The sequence below is a fragment of the Epargyreus clarus genome, unplaced genomic scaffold (genome assembly GCF_041222505.1).
Source record: "Epargyreus clarus isolate Ecla_fem2 unplaced genomic scaffold, WU_Ecla_fem_2.2 ptg000017l, whole genome shotgun sequence".
Taxonomy (NCBI): domain Eukaryota; kingdom Metazoa; phylum Arthropoda; class Insecta; order Lepidoptera; family Hesperiidae; genus Epargyreus; species Epargyreus clarus.
Window position 1 is genome coordinate 12,564,619 of NW_027332225.1, and position 24,214 is coordinate 12,588,832.

A 24,214-nucleotide genomic window follows, 5' to 3' on the forward strand; every position below is an offset into this window, starting at 1 on the left:
TGTAATGTAAGTTGTAACTATAAGCCTATCCCCTTACATCCTATAAACTAGAACTCAGCAACGTTAATCGCTGATGTTATTGGGCAGAAATATTTAAAATAAAAATAAAAAAAATATATTCATCACGTCATTAACATCAGTTGTAATAATGTCCCAAGATCAAACCCGGAATCCTCTGCGTTTCATACCGGTATGGTAACAGCTTCACGCAATTCTTTCAAAGAAGAGAAACAAGAACTTACTTGCTTCGCTGATTCTGTATTTTTTGCGGAAATCTGGTTTATTTGGCACGAAAGGACTGCAGGGATTAGGTTTCTCAGTACTCGTAGTAGTGATGTCCTTGGTACTATTTTTATTGCTGTTCTGAAATTGCCCATATTTAGTGTAAAATCTAAATCTATTACAAGTTAATATATCAATCATGCGCCATCATAACAGAATTGTTAAAAGTTAATGAGTCCAAATATTGGCAATCCGAATTTAAAATTTTCCGTATTTTTGCCATTTAGAATATTTCAATACATTCAAAGAATAAAAAAAAAGCGCTTTCATAGTTAATCAAACTAAAAAGTAATAATTGTCACAATCTATCGTGCAATAACTTTGCAATGAACTATTTTTACGATCTCGAACACCGCCCCGAAAATCATTAATCCTGATGATCCTGATGAGGATGATGGGACAAAATTATAAAAATCGTGTATTGTCATCGGTTCTTTATAACTGTTCAAAATGTTGAATTCAACTGACCGTAAGTGGTTGTGTGGTGGCAGTAGGTGGTTCAAAGTGGGTAAAACTAGAGTTCAAAGATTTCGTTAAGTATATACATACAGGTTTTGTAAAAAAAACTTACGCTCGTCAGCTGGTCACTGCTTTCACCCCAGAGCCACTGTGTTGCCTGCTGTAATAGTAAAATACAAAATTTAGTAATACTAAACTATTTTTGGAGCATCTATCAAACAAATAATTGGTCAAGGGTGAGTTGACCTCGCAGACAGAAAGTTTCGTACCACTATTTTAGTACTTTTTCTTTCTTTTTTTACTTCTCCATAACGAAACTTGTGAAGTGGTGGTAGTTTAATTGACATTCAAAAAGTGCTCTGTAAAGAACCTATTTTGAATAAACGATTTTGATTTGTATGTAATATCAAAATAGCGGCTTTTTATACCACAACCACCACCACCCTTAATTTAATTCTTTATTTATTTTTAGTATTTGTAATAGCGACCATAGTAATATTCACTCTGTAAAAAAGTATCTACAACAATAATATAAGTTATATAGAGTAGAGTATAACTAACTATTACATTTCAAGAGATGGAGCCCTGACAGACAGACAGTGGAGGCTTGATGATATAGCTGTACCCTTTAGGTACGGAACTTATAAATGCGAAAAACTTAAATGGCATTTTCTAATATACCTATTTTTGTTTATAATGTAGGAGTAGCATACGAGCATGCAGTCCACCTGATGGTACGTGTACTGCCGCCCATATATACTTGAGGTCGGCCACAGATGCCCCGCTCCCCTAAGGACTATGCTGGAACGCCTCGGAAAAGTATGTCTCCCTTACCATACCCTTCAAACTAGAACACAGCACCGCTTAACACTGCTGTTATAAGGCAGAAATAGGTGTGGCGGTGCAGCCGCCGGAGTAGAACCACAAAGGGTTACCACCTTCAAAATAATTAATTATTATAAATCATTGAAGAGATTACCCGCTTATCTCGTAGCGATTTGTTTTCTGCTTCATGACGTATGCAATCCGATATAACTGCAACAATTTAAACAATTCACGACACAATTCCCAATGATTTAAATACGATGTTAAATTATAAAACATTTCACCTGTCATCATTATTAGCAATAACACTTGGGTGTACTTCATATTGATGTTAAAAATATAATCACTCGAAAAAATCGTCAATACTTTTTTTAGTATTTAAGTATATATATTTTCTATTTCGTATTCAACAAAATTACACACTGTATTAAAAAATACGAAATTAACGGATTTATTTTTTCATTATTATGACATTATTTATTTATTTACTTTATTTAGTTTACTTGAAATATAAATTAAGCTGTAAGTGTGTTCTTCATAGGGCAAAGTAACTGATTGAAGTGAAACAGATTAAGCTTAGATGCTTAAGGAAAATACCTACTTATAACGTGATATTGTGACGTAACACATACAAACACAATAGATAATAATAGGGGATTGCCTGTGGATCAGTTAGTAATCATACGTACTCGTACATGGAAACTTGATGATTCACGACAGGGGCTGTTTTAGTCGATTTCCGCTTACGACTGTGTCACAACCGTTTTCTTTAGCAAATTGGCATTTTTTATACTATTAGAGTAGCAGATATACAGTTCACTTGATGGTAAGTGGCTACTGCCGCTCATGGACATCTGTATCAATCCCAGATAAGATTAGATTACCTCTACCTCTGAGGACTATGCTGGAATGCCTCAAAAAAGTATGTCTCCATTACCCTTCAAACTACAGCACAGTAACGTTTAACTCTGAGGGTTGTACCTCCTTTACAATATACATCAATACAGTCAATAGAGGAAAACACATCAAAAACAGTAAACGTACACAAATGATTAATTAATATAGTATGATTAATTAAAAATCCAAAAAAAAAATATATAGCTTATGTTAGTTTATTATTATGCCTGGAAATTTCTGCATTCAGTCCTCATGATCGTAAGTGACTATTACCGCCCATGGATATCTGTACTCAATCCAGATGAGATTAGATGCCTTACTGAGGTCAGCAACATAGGTGGTGCTAATGCCACGGAAAGGATATTTTCCCTTGCCCTTCAAACCAAAACTCGGACAATAATAAGAAATGCGTATTCGTATAAGAGTGTAAATCGAATATGATTTGATCATCCACAATGGACAAGAAGCTGACAAGTAAAAATCACTCAGACATTCTCACGATATGTGTATACATAATGTATGCAACGTATGACCTCAACATAACGTTTGAGGGGGTTATTAAAAAGAAGTTAAAGAAATAAAAGAAGAAAGAAGTAGTTAAAGAAATAAAAGAAGAAAATAACCTTTATTATTAAATAAAGGTTATTTTCTTCTTTTATTTCTTTTTAATCATAGTCTGGCCAGTATTTTAGGTAACACACGATATGTCCTTTAACATACTGAATGTGATTAAAATTGGTTTCATCCATTAAATAATTAAATGGATGAATGAAGACCAAACCGAATCTTAGACCAAACCGGTCATGCAAGTTGCTCTCCAGCTCGAATCTCTACTCACACGCACACATTCACTTATATTTCTTATGAAGGGGCTACAACGTCTTTTTCTTACATGACGTGACTCTCTTTTTGGGAATATAGTTTACAATTTAGCAAACAATTGCTATTTTGTTAATCTGTTTGAGCAAACTGGTCAAACAGATTATAACTGCAATTTTGTTAATCTGTTTGAGCAAACTGGTCAAACCACTAACAAATCGATAAGAAATAAAATACGATACGATACGATACGATATAAATGCCGCCTCTTCTTATTGTATTGTTTAGTTCGCATCGGTGTGCAGCCAGTGATTGTATTGAAGAAATAAATAAAAATGTATACTTTTTTGTGCGCAATTTTGGTTTTATTTTGTTTCGCTGAATTCAGCTTTGCAAAAGGTGAGTTTTTGATCATTTGTTGTTGTTTAAACGTTTGGTTGACGCAAGATATTATTGTCGAGGTATTTATTAGTATTCATTTATAACTAATCATTATCAAAAAGGTTAAATAAATATTGTTATATAATAATTACTTACGTCTTGTAATATACGTTTTGTCGGGTTACATATTATTCAAAATCTGAATTTATAAACAAAATATTGTTATTACATTTTGAAGAGTACAAAGCAATAAGGTTTATGGAGTTTTAAAAATCGGTCTAGTGGGATCAAAGGAATGAGATAATTAATGAACCTTAACAGGATATTAATTTATCCTTATAGAGCTTTTTGTTAATATTTGTTCAACACGAGTCTAAAGAACGTGACTATTTGTTAATCATTATTAACTCAATATTTAAATATATGGCTCAGAATGTAGCGACGTTGACTGAGATTAATACTTAGAACAAATGAGGATTACGGAAAAAAAACGACCAAAACTATACATATCGCCGTGTTATATCTTATAAAGTTTAATATTTTATAAACCTATATTTTTTTAAATACAGGTAGTCATCGCCGCTAGATGAACTTCAATGTTTTTAATATGATTGCAGTAGCAAATGTAAATAGAATGCACCTGATGTGGCTAATGCCACGCATATACATTTGTAATGAACTCCATATAAAACAAGGATTCTATCTGTAGTCAATCACTGATGCGTTAGGTATTACTTCTGAGGACTCAGATACTCGTAGTCGCCTCATGAGTAAGTCGACCGGCATCCACATCTTTCTATTAAAGAGGTGGATGCCGGGACTCCCCGGTCGTACTATAGTCGTTTTACTTAATTTTAATTACATATCCTTATGTCAGCCAATATAAAAAGAAGTTAGAATACAATTCTAAAAATGTATGTTTATTGGTAAACGAATTAAATAAATTAATTAAATAAACAGAAATACCGTACGAAGGCTCAGTTGAAGAGAAAATCCCCGAGTTCCGATACGACTATACCTATATTGGTGAGATAGATGGCTGGCTCAAGCTGCACCGCGTGCCTGCGAAGTGGAAGGAAGCTCACAATAGATGCAAACGTGAAGGTACTTCCCAATTTAATAAAATACGCATAGTACAGTACGATATAACAAAGCGACAAATATCTAAAAAATAATGTGGCGAAATTTGGTGGCGCACTCCGTCCTTTTTGATCAGTAGATATATAATTTAAAAAAAATGTCATGAAAGTAAAACAAATGTAAAAATGGCGCCCTAAGTAGTTTCAGTTTCTACTTCTGGTACAGTGGTAATTTCATACGACCACAGCTATCCTCTATCACTATTTATATGTATTAAATTTAAATGTGACAGTACTACGTAAATAAAAGTTGTAAGTAATGGTAAAGTTATCGATTTTTTAGTAGAGGATACCCACGTTAATAGTTTAACAATCCTTTCATCATCAGGTATACCATTTTCTTCTTTCAATAATTATCAAATATATTGAATAATTATCTGCGAATTTATTCACACACTATAGACATTATGGTACTTCACCAAGAATCAAAGGTGCATGTTGGTCTGTGTCGTTCGTGAGATTCGAAGTTGTTTGTCATTCAAAGGTTATTCAAGGTGTGGCCGCATATGTAAACACTAGGTGTGTGGGAGGAGCGTAAACTGTTTTCCGAGGGAAGAGCCCGATTGGGGCATGGCGCTCGGAGGACTCCGGTTGTGTTCCATCAGAGTTCCCGGAGTTCTCCACCAAGCGCCGAGAACGGCCACCTTGGGGGGTTTAGTGCGGTCGTCGCTAACGGCATCGCTCCCGGTCGGTACGTTTTGAAGGTTTCCCCCTCGTAAACAAAAAAAAAAGATAGGTAGCACGGCAGTTAGTAGTGAAGTGCGAACTGATCCGCATCTCCTAGTATCATGTCCTCAGCCCATTAATGTTCCACTGCAGAGCACGAACTCTTATCCACTAACTAAGCCACAGTCCATCGCACTGACCAAGTGCCAATAGACTTCACATACTTATTCGAATTTCCGACCCCGATCGAGAGGCCGAGTTTCAACCACTAGGCTGTCACTGCTCATGTCCGTAGTATCATAAACTGTAGGAAGCTAATCGACGATTTTCTCTTTGTCCATTTGCAGACAATATAACAAACTTAATTCAACAGGTGGCGAGCTTGCAACTCCGTTAGATAGACCAATGTTGGAGGCAATGACAAATGTTATGAAAAACCTAATGTACCGGAGCATATTTACAGGAATCCATTCCATGTTCAGCTATGGTGACTACTATTCAGTAAAAGGTAACTAAGTAATACTTGGGCATAATTTCACTAATGAAAGATAACTGACAGGGTCTAATTGTTTAAGAATTATTTAAGAAGTGTCTACTCTCTGCTATTTTGCTGCGGTTTGTGTTCTTAATTTTTTGTTTTTATTTCCAGGAGTACCCTTGGAAAGAATGCCAGTATCTTGGACCAAATGGGGACCTTCATCTGATATTGACAAGCGATGTGTTGTATTTATGCCCAATGGCACAATCACCAATGACTATTGTAACGATGCATATCCTTATATTTGTTACAAACGGAATAATAATGAAACTGTAGGTCCCTGTGGAACCGTCGACAAAAGTAATCTTAACCCTTTACTGCCTTACTGCATATATGCTTAATCGAAAAAAAAAAGAGAATTTAGCTATAAAACTACATATTCGCCAAATCACTTTTCGTTTCGGGGAAAAAGTGTTGAAGTCGGCTGAGTTGCATATGTAGCAATTATCTTAGTCCTCATGAGTGGCAACTTACATAATATAACCAGCTTCCGGTAGTATCAACTAAATATTTGGTTATAGATGTCCATAAGCGACAACTTTCAATCAGGTGGAAGGTACGATCGTTTGCTGATCCAATATTATAAGACATTTTGGAGTGCCTCTAGGAGAGTAGCAGCGTCCTTCCGCAAAATTACCCATCTTTTGGGATTAAGTGACAGTATTTTCCTTTCTGTATAAAATCTTCCACCTGTAGAAGATATATTTCTATTATTGGAGGGATAAATATTATTTTTTTCTTTAATTTCAGAATACGTTTATGTTCCTGATATAGACAATTGCTACAAAATCCATGCTAGAAGAACAACATGGTATGACGCTTTCATGACGTGTTCCGCTGAGGGAGGTCACTTGGTAGTCATGAATAGTGATAAGGAGTTTAAATCTGTAGTCTCCCTATTAGCGAGTTATCCTCAAGAAATTAAGGAGAACGTTTTCGTCGGTATTGTTGACAATGATAAATCAGGCCAATGGACCACAATACATGGTGAGTAAATGGATTTCAAAATTATGGATTACAGCTGTCTATAATGTGTTTTCGCTGCCACATAATGACGATGTTAAGCACTGCTGTATTTTGGCTTGAACGAATATGACAGAGATGGGTTCAGACTCTAATCCTACAAGTAATAAAACTGTTTTATGTTATATTTTTCATTACAAATTAATATTATGGTTTTAGTAAACTGTATTCGTCATCAAGTCCATTACTATTAAAATGGTTTCTCTTATATTTTCACTAAATAAGTAAATGAATAGTGTAAATGGGTATAAATTAATTTCAGATGATAACTTGGACGAGTCTGGATTTGAAAAATGGTTAACCGGCGAGCCAAATCATGGGGCTAATGAATTTTGCGGATCTTTCATACGCGGTGAAGGCTATAACGATATGCAATGTGACGCGAAACTTCCATTCGTCTGCGAGAAAAAAACTGATAGTCTAATAAAAGAAATCGATATTTTTGATATTACGAAATTTTTTAGAAGTGCAGTCTAATATATTATATTTTAAAACTGTATAATATCTATTTACATAATACACGTTTACTTGTTATTAAATGATGATTGTAGGCATATGACTTGGTTTTAATAATTAAGTGTGGACCTGTTTACAATTTAAAGGAATACATTCAATATGGAAATGAGCAAGTACATCATCAAGTACAAATTAATCAACTGAGCAATGGAATGCGTAAAGTATTTATATACAACAGATTTTAAAAATTTGAGTCAATGCTTAAAAGTATTTATAATATATTGAATAGGCAATCGATTTGTTAAAGCGATCACTTTTTAACCGACTTCATATAAATTATATGAAGTCGTCGAAATGTTTAAATTTTTCTCTACTATTGTGAAAAATGATAATAATCTGATTAAATCTGTTGTAGTTATTATGCAAACGATTAACATGTTGAGCATCGTTTGTAGTTTTATGTTCATTGGCAAATAAACATGTTCATTGTTCGTGTATTTTTGGGACATTTAAAAAGTTTTGAAGAAAGTTCTATACAATCAAAGTTACTATTACAAACAAAATGGAATAAAGATGGCGCGATAATATGCGCCGGGCGGCGTGAACTAGTTGGATGAGGAGAGCCGAAGACTGGGCTCAGTGGCGTACCTTGGGAGAGTCCTATGTCCAGCAGTGGACTAACGTGGGCTGAAGATGATATAAAAAATTATATTAATCAAAGTACGCATTTAAAGCTTGAAAGCATTAATCTTCATAAATTTCAGAATCAATATTAAATCGAAAATTTAAATGTTTAACGAATTTATGCTATATGTCTTCTAATTATTTTACGAAAGTAATATTATGGAGATTCCAATGTTCCAATCAATCAGTTAAGTAACGAAACAAAAACTTATTTGTGAATCATCAAATCTTATTCATACTCATTTCATATTATTTTCTGTGTTCTGAGTTGAAAAGTATAATAAGGGAAACATTATTCGCTGAGACTTTCCAACTTAGTGCTAAGGGGTAGTGACTCATCCGTGGTCACCTTTAGATAGGACTCTATTCTCATCTGGGATTGATTATACATGTCAGTGGACGATAGTTCACTTACGATCAGGTAGAATGCATGCTCGTCTTGCACTATATTATACTGGCATTCTATATTATAAAAAAGATAATCTTTATTTAAGAAATCAACTCCATTTGCTATCAACAGTACCCCAATATGACCTCCAAACGAATGGTAAATAATAAATCACACTTCTTGAGACAATATTTGCAACATTTCGTAATGAACCAGTTACTTTAGGTTAAAACTTTTTCAATAGGAGGTAATAAAATTAACAATAAAATAAAACTTGACTTCTATGTCACTGGAAAGTAAAAAATAATGTTGGTTTAGTACATAGTTCTGAAGTCGGCTCAATATACTTCGTTGGATAACGGCGTGTCCAATAATGCCTAAATCCACAACAGTTACACATTTCCTTGTAACACAGACTCGATCGTAAGAGACCCGAGCTGCTAATCAAAAACATGGCTTGAACTTTACGCATTTTCCTGCAATACCGACTCGCACGTGACAATTTATAAGTAGAGTTCCTTTTAAAGCTTTGTAAAATGTTTTACCAAATTATCAGATGGTACTGTTACTGATGATAGTCATTAAACATTTTGTATTTATGAAATATAGATGGGACCAGTTTAGCGATAACTTGTAGCTTTCTATTGATCAAAATGATTGTATCAATTAAAACTAGATGGCACTAGTTTAGCAATCACTTACAATTTTTATCACTGCTTTGATCGAAATAAAATAATCCTACTCGACACTAGATGGCTCTAGGGTTAGATCCTTACAGTACTCGGAACGAAGTTCCAGTTTAAAATCAGCACTTTATAACTTATGTAATTATGTAATAATGTTTAAAAAATGTCTTATTTAATTATATGTATCAGCAAATATACAGTACTATTTATAATAATATTTACATTATTATTAAGAAGGTTTAATGATTATTTACCTCAAGTGATTTTTATGTATTTATGATTTATCATTATTTACTATATATGAGACATGATTAAAAATGTTAAAAAAATATAATACTTAAAGTAATTTTAGTTTAGAGGTTGAGAAAGAAAAATAAATAAAAATAGAAATTAAAATGTGCAATGAATATAGTTCATGGGTTGATTTGCATCAAATCTACGATTGGTCAAAGGGGTTCTCGTCACTGATTGGATAATGGTAATTCATAAATAAACTCTTTTATGCTATTAAAACACAAATAAAATTAATAACAATATGTATAAGAACAATCTAAATATGTTTTAAAACAATTATTGTATTAAGAATCTTAGCTGTGATACTGGACTGTCAGACAATTTAAATATAACTTATGCTTGATGCTGATTGGCTACACACAATTGATGTGTGTGTAAAATTCAGAGGATATAAAAAGGAAGGAAAATAAAGGGAAGCCACTTTTTGGACTTCAGCCGCACTTACGTAAGTTAAGTACTTCTTAATATAATTTTATTTTCATTGTGTTTTTGATCAATTGTTGTGTACTGACTATTAGGTATGTAATAATTAATATTTGTTATATTCCTCTGTAATTCAATTGTTTTTGATTATTTATTGTGTTCTTGCTATTTTTTTAAACTAACTATTTAGTATTACTTATACTACTTTTTTGGATTACGTTTTAGTAAGACTACTACATAATTTCTAATTACCTTCCATTACTCTGTCATTGTAAATGTATAATAATATAATATTAAGATATTATGTCCTGTTTAAGTCCAAAGTTCTCTTTTTCGTAACAAACGTAAAGGTGTTATGTAACCTTAAAAATAAACCATAAGTTTATGAAGGTATTATTGTTTTTTTAAAAAACATCCCTTACACGAATAATAAAACTACATAGACTACGTACCTATATTTCTAAAATCATTAGCTTTTCCTAAATAAATTGAATTATCTGATATATTTTAACATGGGTCTTAGGGATTTTCTAACACACTCATCTGTTTTATGAATAATTTTTATTGCAATGAAAGCTATGTGCATTGTGTATTAGTGTGTAGTTAAGACTATTTACAATTTCTAGGAATGTTACTGACGGGGGTCCCCTCAAACGTTACGTTGAGGTCATACGTTGCATACATTATGTATACACATATCGGAAGAATGTCTGAGTGATTTTTACTTGTCAGCTTCTTGTCCATTGTGGATGATCAAATCATATTCGATTTACACTCTTATACGAATACGCATTTCTTATTATTGTCTGAGTTTTGGTTTGAAGGGCTAGGGAAAATATCCTTTCCGAGGCATTAGCAACACCTATGTTGCTGACCTCAGGAAGGCATCTAATCTCATCTGGATTGAGTACAGATATCCAAGGGCGGTAATAGTCACTTACGATCATGAGGACTGAATGCAGAAATTTCCAGGCATAATAATAAACTAACATAAGCTGTATAATATATTTTTTTGGATTTTTAATTAATCATACTATATTAATTAATAATTTGTGTTTGTTTACTGTTTTTGATGTGTTTTCCTCTATTGACTATTATAACTGCAATTTTGTTAATCTGTCTGATCAAACTGGTCAAACCACTAACAAATCGATAAGAAATAAAATATTTATACGATATAAATGCCGCTTCTTCTTATTGTATTGTTTAGTTCGCATCGGTGTGCAGCCAGTGATTGTATTGAAGAAATAAACAAAAATGTATACTTTTTTGTGCGCAATTTTGGTTTTATTTTGTTTCGCTGAATTGAGCTTTGCAAAAGGTGAGTTTTTGATCATTTGTTGTTGCTTAAACGTGACCGTCAGAATAGCCGGTCACTACCCATATTTTACATCGAAATAATTACTAAGAGTTGCTACCTAGTTGCTACTAGTTGCTATTAGTTGCTACTAATTGCTACCTACGAATAAAAAAAGATAAACTACTTTTTAAGAGGTCTAAACGCCTGTATAATTAAAAGAGAAAACCCGAAATTAAACATATTATGCTTATACATTATACAGGCGTTTAGTCATCTTATATTAAATCCGTAATATTTTTTTATCCTTAAAAGCTATGAAGTCCAATAAGATGCATATGAAGGTAGCAATTTGGTAGCAACTATTGATTACAAAAAAACTCTATTCATTTGCGCAGTTTCTTCTCACTGGATAGGTGACCGGCCATCCTGATGTCAGAATGGCCGGTCACCTTAAAAAGTAGTTTATCTTTTTTTAATCGAAGGTAGCAATTAGTAGCAACTAATAGCAACTAGTAGCAACTAGGTAGCAACTCTTAGTAATTATTTCGATGTAAAATATGGGTAGTGACCGGCCATTCTGACGGTCACGCTTAAACGTTTGGTTGACGCAAGATATTATTGTCGAGGTATTTATTAGTATTCATCTATTACTGATCATTATCAAAAAAGTTAAATAAATATTGTTATATAATAATTACTTAACGTCTTGTAATATACGTTTTGTCGGGTTACATATTATTCAAAATCTGAATTTATAAACAAAATATTGTTATTACATTTTGAAGAGTACAAACCAACAAAGTTTATGGAGTTTTAAAATCCGGTCTAGTGGGATCAAAGGAATGATTCCGTACAAAATTAACCTTAACAGGATATTAATTTATCCTTATAGAGCTTTTTGTTAATGTTTGTTCAACACGAGTCTAAAGAACGTGACTATTTGTTTATCATTATTGACTCAATATTTAAATATATGGCTCAGAATGTAGCGTCGTTGACTGATTAATACTTCAAACAAATGAGGATTAAGGAAAAAAAAACTACAAAAACTATATTTATCGCCGTGTTATATCTTATAAAGTTTAATATTTTATAAACCTATATTTTTTTAAATACAGGTAGTCATCGCCGCTAGATGAACTTCAATGTTTTTAATATGATTGCAGTAGCAAATGTAAATAGAATCCACCTGATGTGGCTACTGCCACGCATATACATTTGTAATTAACTCCAGATAAAACAAGGAGTCTATCTGTAGTCAATCACTGATGCGTTAGGTATTACTTCTGAGGATTCAGATACTCGTAGTCGCCTCATGAGTAAGTCGACCGGCATCCACATCTTTCTATTAAAGAGGTGGATGCCGGGACTCCCCTGTCGTACTATAGTCGTTTTACTTAATTTTAATTACATATCCTTATGTCAGCCAATATAAAAAGAAGTTAGAATACAATTCTAAAAATGTATGTTTATTGGTAAACGAATTAAATAAATTAATTAAATAAACAGAAATACCGTACGAAGCCTCAGTTGAAGAGAAAATACCCGAGTTCCGATACGACTATACCTATATTGGTGAGATAGATGGCTGGCTCAAGCTGCACCGCGTGCCTGCGAAGTTGAAGGAAGCTCGCAATAGATGCAAACTTGAAGGTACTTCCCAATTTAATAAAATACGCATAGTACAGTACGATATAACAAAGCAACAAATATCTAAAAAATAATGTGGCGAAATTTGGTGGCGCACTCCGTCCTTTTTGATCAGTAGAAATATAATTTAAAAAAGTTTGTCATGAAAGTAAAACAAATGTAAAAATGGCGCCCTAAGTAGTTTCAGTTTCTACTTCTGGTACAGTGGTAATTTCATACGACCACAGCTATCCTCTATCACTATTTATATGTATTAAATTTAAATGTAACAGCAGTACGTAAATAAAAGTTGTAAATAATGGTAAAGTTATCGATTTTTTAGTAGAGGATACACACGTTAATAGTTTAATAATCCTTTCATCAATAGCTATACCATTTTCTTCTTTAAATAAATGAAAATTATCTGCGAATTTATAACACTACAGACATGATGGTACTTCACCAAGAATCAAAGGTGCATGTTGGTCTGTGTCGTTCGTGAGATTTGAAGTCGTTTGTCATTCAAAGGTTATTCAGAGGTCGCACCGTTTCCTTAAAATTACCGCCTTGAGATGAAACCGAAGCACCTTTACAAACTTATATGCGCTTCTGCAGTAGCTTATCCACAGAATGTCCGTTCTTCCCACAGCAGTAGGTAGCACGGCAGCAGTGAGGTGCGAACTAATCCGCATCGCCTAGTATCATGTCCTCAGCCCATTAATGTTCCACTGCTGAGCACGAAACTCCTATCCACTAACTAAGTCACAGTCCATCGCACTGACCAAGTGCCAATAGACTTCACATACTCATTCGAATTTCCGACCCCGATCGAGATGCCGAGTTTCAACCACTAGGCTGTCACTGCTCAAGTCCGTAGTATCATAAACTGTCGGAAGCTACTTCATGTTAATCGACGATTTTCTCCTTGTCCATTTGCAGACAATATAAGAAACTTATTATGAATTAATAATAATTCTAATTAATAGGTGGCGAGCTTGCAACTCCGTTAGATAGACCAATGTTGGAGGCAATGATAAATGTTATGAAAAACCAAATGTACCGGAGCATATTTACAGGAATCCATTCCATGTTCAGCTATGGTGACTACTATTCAGTAAAAGGTAACTAAGTAATACTTGGGCATAATTTCACTAATGAAAGATAACTGACAGGGTCTAATTGTTTAAGAATTATTTAAGAAGTGTCTACTCTCTGCTATTTTGCTGCGGTTTGTGTTGTTAATTTTTTGTTTTTATTTCCAGGAGTACCCTTGGAAAGAATGCCAGTATCTTGGTCCAAATGGGGACCTTCATATGATATTGACAAGCGATGTGTTGTATTTATGCCCAATGGCACAATCACCAATGACTATTGTAACGATGCATCACATCCTTATATTTGCTACAAACGGAATATTAACGAAACTGTAGGCCCCTGTGGAACCGTTGACAAAAGTAATCTTAACCCTTTACTGCCCCACTACTGCATATAAAACTACATATTCGCCAAATCACTTTCCGTTTCGGGGAAAAAGTGTTGATGTCGGTTGAGTTGCATATGAGCAATTATCTTAGTCCTCATGAGTGGCATCGTACATAATATAACCAGCTTCCTGTAGTATCCACTAAATATTTGATTATAGATGTCCATAAGCGACAACTTTCAATGAGGTGGAAGGTACGATCGTTTGCTGATCCAATATTATAAGACATTTTGGAGCGCTTCTAGGAGAGTAGCAGCGTTCTTCCGCAAAATTACCCATCTTCTGGGATTAAGTGGGAAGTGGAATATTTTCCTTTCTGGATAAAATCTTCCACCTGTAGAAGATATATTTCTATTATTGGAGGGATAAATATTAATCTTTTCTTTAATTTCAGAATACATTTATGTTCCTGATATAGACAATTGCTACAAAATCCATGCTAGAAGAACAACATGGTATGACGCTTTCATGACGTGTTCCGCTGAGGGAGGTCACTTGGTAGTCATGAATAGTGATAAGGAATTTAAATCTGTAGTCTCCGTATTAGCGAGTTATCCTCAAGAAATTAAGGAGAACGTTTTCGTCGGTATTATTGACAATGATAAATCAGGCCAATGGACCACAATACATGGTGAGTAAATGGATTTGAAAATTATGGATTACAGCTGTCTATAATGTGTTTTCGCTGCCACATAATGACGATGTTAAGCACTGCTGTATTTTGGCTTGAACGAATATGACAGAGATGGGTTCAGACTCTAATCCTACATGTAATAAAACTGTTTTATGTTATATTTTTCATTACAAATTAATATTATGGTTTTAGTAAACTGTATTCCTCATCAAGTCCATTACTATTAAAATGGTTTCTCTTATATTTTCACTAAATAAGTAAATGAATAGTGTAAATGGGTATAAATTAATTTCAGATGATAACTTGGACGAGTCTGGATTTGAAAAATGGTTAACCGGCGAGCCAAATCATTTGGCTAATGAATTTTGCGGATCTTTCAAACGCGGTGAAGGCTATAACGATATGCCTTGTGACGCGAAACTTCCATTCGTCTGCGAGAAAAAAACTGATAGTCTAATAAAAGAAATCGATATTTTTGATATTACGAAATTTTATAGAAGTGCAGTCTAATATATAATATTTTAAAACTGTGTAGTGTTATCGGTGTGGCTCTGTCCGAGATAACATTTCCATAGCGTAGGTTATAAAAACAATATAATTATATCCAATATGTATTTACTTAATACAAGTTTACTTGTAATTAAATGATGATTGTGGGCCTATACTTGGTTTTAATAATTAAGTGTGGACCTGTTTACAATTTGAAGGAATACATTCAATATGGAAATGAGCAAGTACATCATCAAGTAGAAATTAATTAACTGAGCAATGGAATGCGTAAAGTATTTATATACAACAGATTTTTAACCGACTTCAAAAAGGAGGTGGTTATCAATTCGGCCGGTATCTTTTTTTTTATGTATGTACACGAATTACTCCGCCGTTAGTGGACCGATTTTAATAATTCTTTTTTTATTGTATAGAGACTAGCTGGAAATTGGTCCCGTTTAAATATGATGAGGATCAGAGTTCTGGAGAAAAAATATGTAACTCCTCAACCGATGGGTATAATTGAGTTTTGTTTGAAGATATTTGGTGTAGGTTCTAATGAAATTGCAAAGCCAGTTCATCATTGACTATTTAAGGGTCTGATAATGTGGCTCGGAGTCAAAATATGTAACTCCTCAACCGATGGGAATAATTGAGTCGTGTTCAAAGATATTTGGTGTAGGTTCTAATGAAATTACAAATCCAGTTCATCGTTGACTATTTAAGTATCTGATAATGTGGCTCGGAGACAAAATATGTAACTCCTCAACCGATGGGAATAATTGAGTTGTGTTTGAAGATATTTGGTGTAGGTTCTAATGAAATTGCAAAGCCAATTCATCTTTGACTATTTAGTTAGGTTAGGTTGGAACGTATAAGATAATATAAAACTAAGCTCGCAGGGCGCGGCAGCGCCCTGCGAGCGGGCGGTTCCAATCAATGTAAATTCCTTACCTTCATTCATGATCACGTTTTTACAATTTGATATTGTATTATTATAAATGTTAGTATGTCATCACTAAAAAGGGTGAAAAAATTTTTTAACAAAAAATACAACCGACTTCTATGTCACTACAAAGTAAAAAATGATTGAAATAAATATAGGTTTAGTACATATTTCGGCGCTCAATATATTTAGTTGGATAACGATGTAAACAGCGTGTCTAATATGAGCGCCGACTTCACAAATATGTACTAAACCAACATTTATTTCAATTATTTTTTACTTTGTAGTGACATAGAAGTCGGTTGTATTTTTTTATAATTTTTTTTTTTAAATTGAGTCAATGTTTAAAAGTATTTATAACATATTTAATAGGCATACGATATGTTAAAGCGATATCTTTTATAAATTAGATTTACTAAGTCATGTTTAAATTTTTCTCTACTATTGTGAAAAATGATAATACTTAATCTGATTAAATCTGTTGTAGTTATTATGCAAACGATTAACATGTTGAGCATAGTTTGTAGTTTTATGTTCATTAGCAAATAAACATGTTCGTGTATTTTTGGGACATTTAAAGAGTTTTGAAGAAAGTTCTATACAATCAATGTTACTATTACAAACAAAACGGAATAAAGGTGGCGTTGATAATATGCGTCGGGTGGCGTGAACTAGTTAGATGAGGAGAGCCGAAGACTGGGCTCAGTGGCGTACCTTGGGAGAGTCCTATGTCCAGCAGTGGACTAACGTGGGCTGAAGATGATATAAAAAATTATAACAATCAAAGTACGCCTTTAAAGGTTGAAAGCATTAATCTTCATAAATTTCAGAATCAATATTAAATCGAAAATTTAAATGCTAACGAATTAATGCTGTATGTTTTCTAATTATTTTACGAAAGTAATATTATGGAGATTCCAATGTTCCAATCAATCAGTCAAATAACGAAACAAAAAACTTATTTGTGAATCATCAAATCTTACTCATACTCATTTCGTATTATTTTCTGTGTTCTGAGTTGAAAAGTATAATAAGGGAAACATTATTCGCCGAGACTTTCCAACTACCTGATAAAAAATCTTAAAGGTATGTAAAGTCTACCAATACGCACTTGGCCAGCGCGGTAGACTATGGCCTAATCCTTCTCATTATGAGAGGAGACCCGCGCCCAGCAGTGGGACAGTAATGGGTTGTTGATGACGGAACCCTAAAAATATCTAACATTACCTATTAAACTAATTAATCGTGAATAAGTTAATAAGTTTGGTGTTTTTATCTATGTTTCCTGTTTTGAGTATTACGAGTATAGGTAATAGTAATATTTCTGTCATCTGGTAAAACCACTACCAAATTGATAAGAAATAAAATAGATATTTTTATGCTATAAATACACTTGTTTTAGGAGACCTTTATTAAAAAAGAACACAACATTTACTCAAAGTTACCTGATATAGGTTGGTTGCATGGTATTCAAGAAAATCAAAAAGGGGCGGGCCTTGTATGTTGATAAAAAATAATCTCATCAATTATTATTCTTAGCAATTTAAGTAACCTGGTATAATATGACTTCTGCTTTGAATGTTCAGGCGTGGAGCTGATATCACTTAAAATTACTATATTATGTATTTATAGAACTCCTAACAGTAATCCTCGGGTTTTTCATGATAATTTACAACAAGTTTTATTGAGAATATCTCATAAATATCAAAAAAATATACTTTGTGGAGACTGGAATTTTGATACCTTGAAACCTAGTTGTAGCTGCCAAGAATTAATAAATATGCTTATAAACTTTAATATAGAACTGCACATTAAAGTACCAACTCGACAAGCAGCATGTCTTGATCAATTTGAAAGTAATATCAAACAAGCTCAAGCGCAAGTACATTACCTAGGTCTTTCCGATCACGAAACAGGACAAACTGTAAGCGTAAAAATATATAGATTTTTTTTTAACAAAACAATACAACCGACTTCTATGTCACTACAAAGTAAAAAATAATTGAAATAAATGTTGGTTTAGCACATATTTCTGAAGTCGGCGCTCAATATATTTCATTGGATAAACAATAAACACTTTGGATAACCACCCGCTCGCAGGGCGCTTGCGCGCCCTGCGAGCGGGTGGTTCCATCGTTATCCAATGAAATATATTGAGCGTGGTGGTTCCATCGTTATCCAATGAAATATATTGAGCGTGGTGGTTCCATCGTTATTCAATGAAATATATTGAGCGTGGTGGTTCCATCGTTATTCAATGAAATATATTGAGCGTGGTGGTTCCATCGTTATTCAATGAAATATATTGAGCGTGGTGGTTCCATCGTTATCCAATGAAATATATTGAGCGCCGACTTCAGAAATATGTACTAAACCAACATTTATTTCAATTATTTTTTACTTTGTAGTGACATAGAAGTCGGTTGTATTGTTTTGTTAAAAAAAAAATTCTATACATTTTTTACGCTAACAGTTTGTCCTATTTCGTGATCGGAAAGACCTAGGTAATGTACTTGCGCTTGAGCTTGTTTGATATTACTTTCAAATTGATCAAGACATGCTGCTTGTCGAGTTGGCACTTTAATGTGCAGTTCTATATTAAAGTTTATAAGCATATTTATTAATTCTTGGCAGCTACAACTAGGTTTCAAGGTATCAAATTTCCAGTCTCCACAGAGTATAATTTTTTGATATTTATTCATATTCATATTCGTATTCATATTCATATTCATAATCTTTATTGCATCATGCAGTTATCACATACATATAAAGGTGTTACAAATTTTGATACAGTGGCATGAAACCCTGTAAGGGTGTAGCAATTTAAAATAATTATAATGAAACATACTAAGGTAATGTAACAATAATTTAAAATTTTCAATTAGGATCCGTTAATTTTACATTTTCGTATGGTGATACCTAGCTCTATAGTTACAATTTTAAATGCATTAAAATGATAGGGAATACAATGTCAAAAGCAATAAAATAATAAAGAATACAATGTCAAAATTGCTAGATTATTACTTAAAAATTAATATGGAATAAATAGTAATATTATATAGAATTGATAGAACAGTTAAAAGAATTATTATTTTATTTTATATAAATTAATTGAAATTAAATTAGATAGGAATAGATTGTATTAGGTCCCATATTCAATGTTTAGATTCTTAGTTATTAATGTTAATTAAGATATTCTTTAAGAGAGTAATAGCATTTTGATAGCAAGAATGATTTTAATTTATTAGTAAATGTCGGAAAATAATCTTCAGATTGAATATCCTCTGGAAGCTTGTTAAAAATTTTTATACACATTGAATAGGGTCCTGATCCATACATTGCCATGTTAGATTTTGGTAAAACTATTTTGTGTGGATATCGTGGAGTATATTTAGATACATCTCTTAATTTTACAAATAAATTGTTGTGCTTTTTAACAAATTTGCAACAGTCCAATATATACATGCTTGTTAAAGTTAAAATATTAAATTGTTTAAAATATTTTCTGCAGGATTCCCTCGAGTCAATGTGAGCCAGAATCCGGGTACATTTTTTTTGTAGCATAAAGAGCTTGTGAACATCAACACTATTTCCCCATAGTAATATTCCATACTGGAGGCAAGAATGAGCATAAGCGTAGTATGTACTTTTAGCTGTATTAAGATCGGTCGACTTTTTTAGTTCGTTAAGTGCATATGTGAATCTGGCGAGTTTATTTGAAATATTTTGGATATGAGATTTCCAATTTAAATGTGTGTCTATTGTCAGTCCTAATAGTTTTACTTTATCTACACAGTCTATTTGAGTATTTTCTATACTATAATTAATTGTCAGTGGAGCTTTTTGGTGGGGCCTAAATTGGATTAGTTTTGTCTTGCTAAAGTTAATTTCTAAGTTGTGGTCGATTAACCATGAGTTAACACTATTAAGGACACTGCTTAGGGTATTATTAAGATTGAGACCATCGCGGCAAGGAAGGACCAGCGAGATATCATCTGCAAACAAGACGCATGGAATGTTTAAGTTTTTTGGTAAGTCGTTTATGTAAATTAAAAAGAGGATACATCCCAAGACCGATCCCTGAGGTATTGATTTTTTTATTTTTAATACATTTGATTTTATATTTGATATTTCGCCTGTGTTGTGGTTATGGTACTCAATTTCTGTATACTGGACTCGATTTGTAAGATAGGAGGTGAACCAGGCATGTGCTATTCCTCGTATCCCTATTTCATAGAGCTTATTCAGTAGGATTTTATAATTAACTCTATCATAAGCTTTGCTCATGTCTAGTAGAATCCCTACACCATTTTTTCTATTATTTATTAAATTTAGAGCCTCCTGTATATACTTAAATACTGCCAGTGTAGTAGATCTATTTTTCCTAAAGCCATTTTGGCTTTCATCTAGCATACCGTGTTTTTCGCAAAAGGAGTAGAGACGTTGAGTCATTACTGTTTCGATTTATGAGATATTGTCAATAAAACTTGTTGTAAATTATCATGAAAAATCCGAGGATTACTGTTAGGAGTTCTATAAATACATAATATAGTAATTTTAAGTAATATCAGCTCCACGCCTGAACATTCAAAGCAGAAGTCATATACCAGGTCACTTAAATTGCTAAGAATAATAATTGATGAGATTATTTTTTATCAAGATACAATGCCCGCCCCTTTTTGATTTTCTTGAATACCATGCAACCAACCTATATCAGGTAACTTTGAGTAAATGTTGTGTTCTTTTTTTAATAAAGGTCTCCTAAAACAAGTGTATTTATAGCATAAAAATATCTATTTTATTTCTTATCATTTTGGTAGTGGTTTTACCAGATGACAGAAATATTACTATTACCTATACTCGTAATACTCAAAACAGGAAACATAGATAAAAACACCAAACTTATTAACTTATTCACGATTAATTAATTTAATAGGTAATGTTAGATATTTTTAGGGTTCCGTCATCAACAACCCATTACTGTCCCACTGCTGGGCACGGGTCTCCTCTCATAATGAGAAGGATTAGGCCATAGTCTACCGCGCTGGCCAAGTGCGTATTGGTAGACTTTACATACCTTTAAGATTTTTTATATAAATCTCTCAGGTATGCAGGTTTCCTCACGATGTTTTCCTTCACCGTGTAGCAAGTGATAATTCATTTATAATACGCACATAATTTAGAAACACATATAAAATAGAAACAGAAAAATTGTGTTTCGATTTACTAAGATGAAATATCGATTCACTGAATCGATCCAGTACTAGATATCAATTAAAAGTTTTTTCGGATCGGCATCCCTAATTGTCTGCTTGCTTTTCGATTTTTTTATTACGCTTTTATCAGCTTGGACTATACAGTCATACTAGGGTTCCTACATTTCCCGGCATATTTTTCTTCCCGGCCCACGAGATTTCCCGACCACATTTTCCCGGGAATTCCCGGGAACTCGAGATTTTTTAAAACATTATGGATTCTATGTCTCCAACCTTTCTAACTCTTATTCCTGGGCATTGCTCACTTCTTACAACTGAGGGAGGTCTGGACCGTATTGTACTACGCTACTCTGCCATACGGATTAGTGGCCGAACCATGTCAATTTTTTTATCCATTATCCATAAGGCCTCTAACAAGTTTTAACGATATCCAAGTGCTACAACTCTTGATATCGTCGAATTAACGTGTGCTACAAAGCACAGAATGAAATTTTGCCATTAGCGGTCATTTATATAGTAGTAGGCTGAGAGTATAATCGTGCTGTTACGAGTATCTAAACTTTACGGTGCTAGGCTTTTCAGCGATGCCAGATCAACTGTAGATACATCGAGATTTTAAACTGTGTTAACCTCAAATACCTGAACCTCAATACCTACCTGAAGCAACAGATGCACCGTTACCCCTTTTTTTTGTTCACGAGGGGGAAACCTTCAAACGGTAACCGATGCCGTGGGAGTGACACATGGTTATGTGGGACTCTTACCGCACTAAAACCCCCCCGGTGGCCGTCCTCAGCGCTGCAAAGAGGACTCCGGGATCTCCAAAGGACCGCAACCGGAGTCCTCTTAACGCATTGCCCCGTCGGGCTCCGCCCAGATAAGCGTATCGCTCACCGCACCGTCTGGTGCGTATGGCTGGTGCTAGATGGCACTAGTTTAGCAATCACTTACAATTTTTATCACTGCTTTGATCGAAATAAAATAATCCTACTCGACACTAGATGGCTCTAGGGTTAGATCCTTACAGTACTCGGAACGAAGTTCCAGTTTAAAATCAGCACTTTATAACTTATGTAATTATGTAATAATGTTTAAAAAATGTCTTATTTAATTATATGTATCAGCAAATATACAGTACTATTTATAATAATATTTACATTATTATTAAGAAGGTTTAATGATTATTTACCTCAAGTGATTTTTATGTATTTATGATTTATCATTATTTACTATATATGAGACATGATTAAAAATGTTAAAAAAATATTAAAGTAATTTTAGTTTAGAGGTTGAGAAAGAAAAATAAATAAAAATAGAAATTAAAATGTGCAATGAATATAGTTCATGGGTTGATTTGCATCAAATCTACGATTGGTCAAAGGGGTTCTCGTCACTGATTGGATAATGGTAATTCATAAATAAACTCTTTTATGCTATTAAAACACAAATAAAATTAATAACAATATGTATAAGAACAATCTAAATATGTTTTAAAACAATTATTGTATTAAGAATCTTAGCTGTGATACTGGACTGTCAGACAATTTAAATATAACTTATGCTTGATGCTGATTGGCTACACACAATTGATGTGTGTGTAAAATTCAGAGGATATAAAAAGGAAGGAAAATAAAGGGAAGCCACTTTTTGGACTTCAGCCGTACTTACGTAAGTTAAGTACTTCTTAATATAATTTTATTTTCATTGTGTTTTTGATCAATTGTTGTGTACTGACTATTAGGTATGTAATAATTAATATTTGTTATATTCCTCTGTAATTCAATTGTTTTTGATTATTTATTGTGTTCTTGCTATTTTTTTAAACTAACTATTTAGTATTACTTATACTACTTTTTTGGATTACGTTTTAGTAAGACTACTACATAATTTCTAATTACCTTCCATTACTCTGTCATTGTAAATGTATAATAATATAATATTAAGATATTATGTTCTGTTTAAGTCCAAAGTTCTCTTTTTCGTAACAAACGTAAAGGTGTTATGTAACCTTAAAAATAAACCATAAGTTTATGAAGGTATTATTGTTTTTTTAAAAAACATCCCTTACACGAATAATAAAACTACATAGACTACGTACCTATATTTCTAAAATCATTAGCTTTTCCTAAATAAATTGAATTATCTGATATATTTTGACATGGGTCTTAGGGATTTTCTAACACACTCATCTGTTTTATGAATAATTTTTATTGCAATGAAAGCTATGTGCATTGTGTATTAGTGTGTAGTTAAGACTATTTACAATTTCTAGGAATGTTACTGACGGGGGTCCCCTCAAACGTTATGTTGAGGTCATACGTTGCATACATTATGTATACACATATCGGGAGAATGTCTGAGTAATTTTTACTTGTCAGCTTCTTGTCCATTGTGGATGATCAAATCATATTCGATTTACACTCTTATACGAATACGCATTTCTTATTATTGTCTGAGTTTTGGTTTGAAGGGCAAGGGAAAATATCCTTTCCGTGGCATTAGCACCACCTATGTTGCTGACCTCAGGAAGGCATCTAATCTCATCTGGATTGAGTAC

At 33.2% G+C, this 24,214-nt stretch overlaps 2 protein-coding genes across 4 annotated transcripts in view; one reads left to right on the plus strand and one right to left on the minus strand.

Moving 5' to 3' along the window:
- The window catches only part of LOC140749259 (uncharacterized), a 79,291-nt gene extending 77,176 nt beyond the window's left edge, over positions 1–2,115 (minus strand). The window contains exons 1-4 of the mRNA XM_073082302.1: positions 1,851–2,115; positions 1,721–1,776; positions 854–901; positions 243–363 (exon numbers count right to left, since the gene is read on the minus strand). Coding sequence (XP_072938403.1) covers positions 243–363; positions 854–901; positions 1,721–1,776; positions 1,851–1,890 — 265 coding nt within the window. The 5' untranslated portion in view covers positions 1,891–2,115. The remainder of the gene's footprint in view (positions 1–242; positions 364–853; positions 902–1,720; positions 1,777–1,850) is intronic.
- A 1,207-nt stretch (positions 2,116–3,322) lies between these two features.
- On the plus strand, positions 3,323–15,624 carry LOC140748957 (C-type lectin domain family 4 member E-like). 3 transcript variants are annotated; one of them, XM_073081931.1, is made up of 7 exons: positions 9,970–9,982; positions 11,171–11,281; positions 12,770–12,913; positions 13,876–14,010; positions 14,152–14,343; positions 14,767–15,003; positions 15,302–15,624. In XM_073081931.1, exons 2-7 carry the CDS (start codon positions 11,218–11,220, stop codon positions 15,514–15,516), a joined length of 987 nt encoding a protein of 328 aa, XP_072938032.1. In that variant the 5' UTR covers positions 9,970–9,982; positions 11,171–11,217; the 3' UTR covers positions 15,517–15,624. The 3 variants fall into 3 exon arrangements, with proteins under 3 accessions (XP_072938034.1, XP_072938033.1, XP_072938032.1); XM_073081933.1 differs by lacking the exons at positions 9,970–9,982; positions 11,171–11,281; positions 12,770–12,913; positions 13,876–14,010; positions 14,152–14,343 and adding exons at positions 3,323–3,681; positions 4,624–4,767; positions 5,842–5,976; positions 6,118–6,306; XM_073081932.1 differs by lacking the exons at positions 9,970–9,982; positions 11,171–11,281; positions 12,770–12,913; ... (2 more) ...; positions 14,767–15,003; positions 15,302–15,624 and adding exons at positions 3,329–3,681; positions 4,624–4,767; positions 5,842–5,976; ... (1 more) ...; positions 6,757–6,993; positions 7,292–7,585.
- Positions 15,625–24,214: the final 8,590 nt, after the last annotated feature.

What these genes read in the sequence shown, in the direction of transcription:
- LOC140748957 (XM_073081931.1), top strand. Translation starts at nt 11,218, where the DNA reads ATGTATACTTTTTTGTGCGCAATTTTGGTTTTATTTTGTTTCGCTGAA. An exon ending in TGAATTGAGCTTTGCAAAAG is followed by an intron (nt 11,282 to 12,769) that starts GTGAGTTTTTGA and finishes TTAAATAAACAG; the next exon opens with AAATACCGTACGAAGCCTCA. An exon ending in CCAATGGACCACAATACATG is followed by an intron (nt 15,004 to 15,301) that starts GTGAGTAAATGG and finishes AATTAATTTCAG; the next exon opens with ATGATAACTTGGACGAGTCT.